Source organism: Zingiber officinale, chromosome 5A, assembly GCF_018446385.1.
Source record: "Zingiber officinale cultivar Zhangliang chromosome 5A, Zo_v1.1, whole genome shotgun sequence".
In the NCBI taxonomy this organism is placed as follows: Eukaryota; Viridiplantae; Streptophyta; class Magnoliopsida; order Zingiberales; family Zingiberaceae; genus Zingiber; species Zingiber officinale.
In genome coordinates this window covers 8,401,106-8,407,458 of record NC_055994.1, presented here as the reverse complement: position 1 = coordinate 8,407,458, position 6,353 = coordinate 8,401,106, and the positions used below count along the sequence as shown (strand labels likewise).

Below are 6,353 nucleotides of genomic sequence, written 5' to 3'. Positions count from 1 at the left end.
AAAAATTTTCTCTTTTTATTAATTAATTTTGATGAAATTTAAAATGTATTTATGTTAATATTTTTTTTATTTAAATTAAAAATAATTTCAAGATTTATTAGTAATATCACAAGCGAAACAATTAACTTTTTAGTCCCATATCTTAGAATTGATAATATTATGATCAAAAAAATTTCTATAAATATTTTAGGTTGATCATGTTAAAAAATATATATTTTTTAATTTTTTTACTAAGACAAATATAATATTAAATTAAAATAAATTTTTTACATAGGAAAGCACGAATTCTCTGGTATTATTATTACGTGGGCAAGATCATACTAGTATTTATAAAGAAGGAATAGTAGTAATACAATAATTGATTGATAACACGTTTCAGCTTTCAAGATCTGATGATAGCTAGCTCCACAGCATAAAAAAACAGCCATCATGATGGCAATTTTGGACTCCTTAAGGACAGAATTTACGGTGAATCCTTCCCCTCATCTCTCCTAACCCGCAAACCAATTCAATTGTTTACTGTTCATGCAATTGGCAACTCCATAAATACCGAACCATTTGGCAGAGGGTGAGCATTTATGCGATCTTTATGAATCCATCGACCTCATAACTATCCCTTGACTTTTGGCCCCCTCTGTCTCAGTAAACACTCGCTTATCTTGCAGGGTTCCACCATTGACGATTTTGCATATGCTGAGACTCAATAGAGTGGAGTCTTCGGATAGCTACAGAGTCGGTCGAGCAGAATCCCACTGACGCTTAGGACGCGTTGTCATGTGGCAACTGGCAGCGTGACTACTGTGCTCAGTGCGGTCTGCTGCGTTGAAACCCAACTCGTCGTTTATTGCGTCGTCCGCCTGTCAACTCCTCAACTACCCCCCTTCAGTCGCGCTATAACGCTTTACCATCCACACCTGCTATCCATCCAAAGATGAAGACGCCCTCCCTCCTCCTCTTCTCCCTCTTCCTCCTCACCGCCGCTGCCGCCGCCGCCTTCGCGGCCCGCGATTTCCAAGCCGAGCTTTCCAAGAACAAGGGGCGCGGCGGCGGCGGAGGAGGCGGCGGTGGCTTCGCGGGCAGCATCCCTGGATTCGGCTCCGTCCCTGGTGGGGTCTTCGGCCCCGGAAACGGCGGCGGCGGCGGCGGGGGGTTCAACATCCCCGGCATGGGCGGCGGGTGGGGCGCGGGTTACGGCGGCCCTTCCGGCGGGTACTCCCGCGGCGGCGTGGTGCGGCCCTCCGTCGTCTGCTCCGACCGCGGACCATGCTACAAGAAGCGGCTGACCTGCCCGGCCAAGTGCTTCAGCTCCTACAGCCACTCCGGAAAGGGGTACGGCGGCGGCGGCGGAGGCGGCGGCTGCACCATCGACTGCAAGAAACGATGCGTCGCGTACTGTTGACGGGGTTGCTTCTCGATCGCCACGTGTCTCTTGCCCTCTCCGCACTGCAGTAGTCTAAAAATGTATTATTTGCGTCAGACTGGTAATTAACGTTGTTAATTTTGAGCTTATCTTACTTTATCACTTCTAGAATACGTAGACGTGTGTATTCTTTATATGAATAAAGAGGGCGATATATTATATTATATTATATTTTATATACAGGTATTATTTTAATCAGAATATATGTTGAGTTTTTTTTAGTGTATTTGTATTATTGAGTTTTAGAATGGCATTTACTGAGATATGAATAGGTCATTTAATTTACTTTTTAAAAATATCTACACCAAAAATGTTCTAGCATTATAGTCTAATTTTGTGTATTAAATTCTAGTCTGATGATAAATAGTTTGTTTTTTTCTAATTTATTGATTGGGCAAATTAGCTGTACCGTAGCAAGAACTCTAGGTTTAACTTTTTGTCAAAAGAAAATCTTATAATAATATAATATGATAAATTATTATTTTAAAGTAGCTTTGCAATTATGTGATTAATAATGTGATTTTAAAATTATAATAAAATATTTTTGAAAAGATAATATTTAAATTTGAAATTAACTTAAAATTATTTAGGAAATGTAAAATATAAATTATATGTCAGATTATGTCAAGGAGGTAATTACATAGTCAATGAGTGGCAGAGGCGGTCCTAATAAAAATTAGGTCATGGGTGAAGTGGCTGAGACGGTCCTAATAAAAATTAGATCATGGGTCCTAATAAAAATTAGATCATGGGTGAGGTATAGATTTAATTATTTTGACACACTCTCTTGTATTAACTTAAAAAGTTATATATATACATGAACCTTCCTCCATATTTAGGGACCGCTAAGGTAACGGATCTATCTTTTTTTTAAAAAAGTTATATATATATATATATATATATATATATATATATATATATATATATATATATATATATATATATATATATATATATATATATATATATAATGGTCATCCAAGATTTATTTGTGTCACGTGTTTCTAGAGGTAACATCTCTTGCAAATAATTCTAAAAGTAGATCATATTGGAGTAATCACAATGGTCTGTGCGACCATATATTTTGATGTTTGACCAAAGGGTTTAAGTTAGGTTCACCCTTATATTTGATATGTGTATATGAGTGTACAGGTTTGCAGGATACACATATGACTCACCTTGATGACTTTGGGCCCGATGAAGGATGTGTTGGGACCTTGACATTCGCTAGAGGGGGGTGAATAGCGTCTCGCCCAAATCGTCGCTTCCTATGCTTGTTAGTGCACAGCGGAAACAAAAATACTAACAAACAAAAGGAAAGCTAATCCTAGAAAACAATAAACAAGAAGCAAACCCAATGACACGTTGTGTAACATGGTTCGGAGATGAAGCTCCTACTCCACGGCTGTCCGTAAGGTGGACGATCCCGATCCGTCAGTGGATGACTACCCGGAAAACCTCTGGCTAGCTCGTGTAGCTCCTTGTGGGTGGAAAAACCTCGCCACAACCTTGTACAAGCACGCTAGATCACTTGGGCACTAGGAGGCTCTAATTAGGGTTAACTACTATTAATTTTGTCAACCTTAACCAAGCTTCCAATGCTTGGTTATATATGCCACAAGTTAGAAAACTACGTCTACCAGTCGACTGTCAAAACTAGCAGTCAACTGTCCTCTGTGGAAATTCGATCGTTACATTCCAACAGCTTGATACCAGTCGACTGCCAAAACATACAGTCGACTGCTCCACACTGATCGAACGAACAGAACCATTCTGTTCGCACCCAGTCGACTACTAAAATATGCAGTCAACTGCTACAGTAACGTTGCAGTACTGCTACAGTAAAACCCTAGAGTCTAGGATTTGACCCCCGAGTACATTCGCTCAGCACTCATCCTCATCCGACCAACTTAGGCATAGCCTTCTAACCTCCTCCATCAGCCTTGCATCCCTCGGATATCTCCCCATCCTTCACGTCTTGCCTTCTGGAGCTTCCATCGGTCTTGTCATTGTTGTCGGGTCTTCCTTTGCCAAGAGGTCGCGCCTCTGGGACTTCATCCATTGCCAAGTCACACTTGGACTTACGTTGTCAAGACTACATGCTTGGACTTACACCGCCAAGACTCATCCTTGGACTTTCCTCCTTTGCCAAGATCACACTTGGACTTTCCTTGTTGTACCTGTATCATGCACACTCACAGTGCATATCAAATTACAACAATAATCCTAACTTAAACCTTTGCCCAAACATCCAAACCTAGGGTCACTAGATTGCTCCAACAATCTCTCCCTTTTTGATGTTTGACAACCCGTTTAAGTTAGGGAAACAATATAGCAATAATAATGCAAATAAACATGCAATCTACACATGCATAAAACATGGAACCTAATTCTAGGCTCCCCCTTCACCTAAGCTCCCCCTTGAGCTAGGATTTCCCGCAAAGGTAAACTTCTCCCCCCTTTGCCTGAACAATCGCTCCCCCTTCACCTAAGCTTCCCCTTGAGCTAGGATTTCCCGCAAAGGTAAACTTCTCCCTCTTTGCCTGAACAATCGCTCCCCCTTCACCTAAGCTCCCTCTTGAGCTAGGATTTCTTGCAAAGGTGTGTAGGTTTCCCACTTAAACCTAAACTTTTCTCCCTTTGCCATACATCAAAAAGAGCTCCAACAATATCTCAATTATTGGACTCTTTGACCTCTAATGACCATAAACATCAGGTATTAATCCCCCATAAGATTACATACACGTTTTACTACTCTTTTGGTCATTTTCTAATATTGGAAAAACATTCTTAGATTGTATTAATCCCCCATAAGATTACAAGCACGCTAGATCACTGGGCACTAGGAGACTCTAATTAGGGTTAACTACCACTAATTTCGTCAACCTTAACCAAGCTTCCAATGCTTGGTTATATAGGTCACAAGTTAGAAAATCCCGCCTACCAGTCGACTGCCAAAACTATCAGTCGACTGTCCTCTGTGGAAATTCGACCGTTACATCCCAACAGATCGATACCAGTCGACTGCCAAAACATGCAGTCGACTGCTCCACACTGACCGAACGAACAGAATTATTCTGTTCGCACCCAGATGACTGCGCGGTCGACTGTACCAGTCGACTGCTAAAACATGTAGTCGACTGCTACAGTACTGCTATAGTACTGATACAGTAACGCTACAGTACTGGTACGGTAAAACCCTAGAGTCTAGGATTTGACCCCCGAGTACATTCACTCATCACTCATCCTTGCCCGACCAACCTAGACCTAGCCTTCTAGCCTCCTCCATCAGCCTTGGATCCCTCGGATGTCTCCCCATCCTTCACGTCTTGCCTTCTGGAGCTTCCATCGGTCTTGTCATTGTTGTCGGGTCTTCCTTTGCCAAGAGGTCGCGCCTCTGGGACTTCATCCATTACCAAGTCACACTTGGACTTACGTTGCCAAGACTACATGCTTGGACTTACACCGCCAAGACTCATCCTTGGACTTTCCTCCTTTGCCAAGATCACACTTGGACTTTCCTTGTTGTACTTGTATCCTGCACACTCACAATGCATATCAAATTACAACAATAATCCTAACTTAAACCTTTGCCCAAACATCAAAACCTATGATCACTAGATTGCTCCAACAGGATGGAGCATCTGAGGGACCATGGACAAGGTAGCAAGGACAAAGGTCGAGGAAAGCGACTTCAAGGCATATGCGAAGGATGACATTGGAGACGAGCCGCGGGCTTGAATGCATCCGAGGGATGAGAGCCAAAGGAAGTAGACTTGAAGGCAAAAGGTCAAGGCTGCAACGAAGAAGAGTCATGTGAGTTGTAAGGGTGAGAGTCCGAGTGCTGAGAGACTGTAGTTGGGGTACCAGTCGACTGATGGAAATGGCAGTCGACTAGTACAGTCAACTGGTCAATCGACTGGGAGCGAACAGAATGTTGATACAGTCTGACCTGGATGTTGTTTTGCTATTGACACTGATTTAAGTTTATATCAGATATTTAACTCAGATTAATTACTAATCTAGGTTGACTTGGGTGACCTGATTGAGAAAGTCCTAACTGGGATGTTAGGTAGTTGGAAAGTCCTGGTGAGTGAAGTCAGGCAGATTGGAAATCCTGCTGAGTGAAGCCAGGTGAAAACCCTAGTGAGTGAAGCTAGGTGCAAGTCCTGGTGAGTGAAGCCAGGCAAGGAAAAATCCAGATGGATCAAGGGTGATCGGACATCTGGTGTTGAAAAGTCCAAGAAGGAAGCTTGGCATGCGAAGTCAGAGAGGGCTCTGTAGCTCGTTCTCTAGGACCAGATGAAGTCAGAGAGGGCTAGGGAGCTCGTTTCTCCGGACTAGGTCAGAGAGGGCTCGACCCGGACTGAGTCAAGAAGCTGGATCGGTCGGCAGACCGATCCAATGAAACCTTGGACACCTGATCGGTCTGCAGACCGATCGAGTGAAACCTTTATACCTGATCGGTCTGCCGACCGATCAGGAAGATCAGAGGCGACTGAACGACATCTGATCGGTCCGCAGACCGATCAGAAGCTGTGCGAGCGACATCTGATCGGTCTGGGGACCGATCAGATTAGTTCCTGATCGGTCTGCCAGACCGATCAGCGATGATCCAGAAAGCGTGGATCGGTCTGCTGACCGACCCACGGTATTGTTTGTTCTGCATGCACTTTTTTCTTCTTGCCGTATTTATTTTCACCCATTTGTTTTTAACCATCTGCTGTGAGTCTTTTTAGCTTGCAGGTTGCAGGTCACACTCTCATGGTTGAATTCAAATTAAGCTTCATTAAGAGAAGAAGACAAGTGCTCTTTTCACTGTGATTTGCTGCAACAGATGCATTTGAGGCATCAACGTTCACTGGCGAATCTGATTGCGATTGGGCTGCGCTCAGTTTGACCTCTACTTATTGGTTCGTATCCAGAGACGCTA

General features: G+C 43.1%; 1 protein-coding gene across 1 annotated transcript; it reads left to right on the top strand.

The window, feature by feature from the left end:
* Positions 1-857: 857 nt before the first annotated feature.
* On the top strand, positions 858-1,584 carry LOC121979713 (glycine-rich cell wall structural protein 2-like). The gene has a single exon (XM_042531698.1). It carries the CDS (start codon positions 932-934, stop codon positions 1,397-1,399), a length of 468 nt encoding a protein of 155 aa, XP_042387632.1. The 5' UTR covers positions 858-931; the 3' UTR covers positions 1,400-1,584.
* The last annotated feature ends 4,769 nt before the right edge of the window (positions 1,585-6,353 follow it).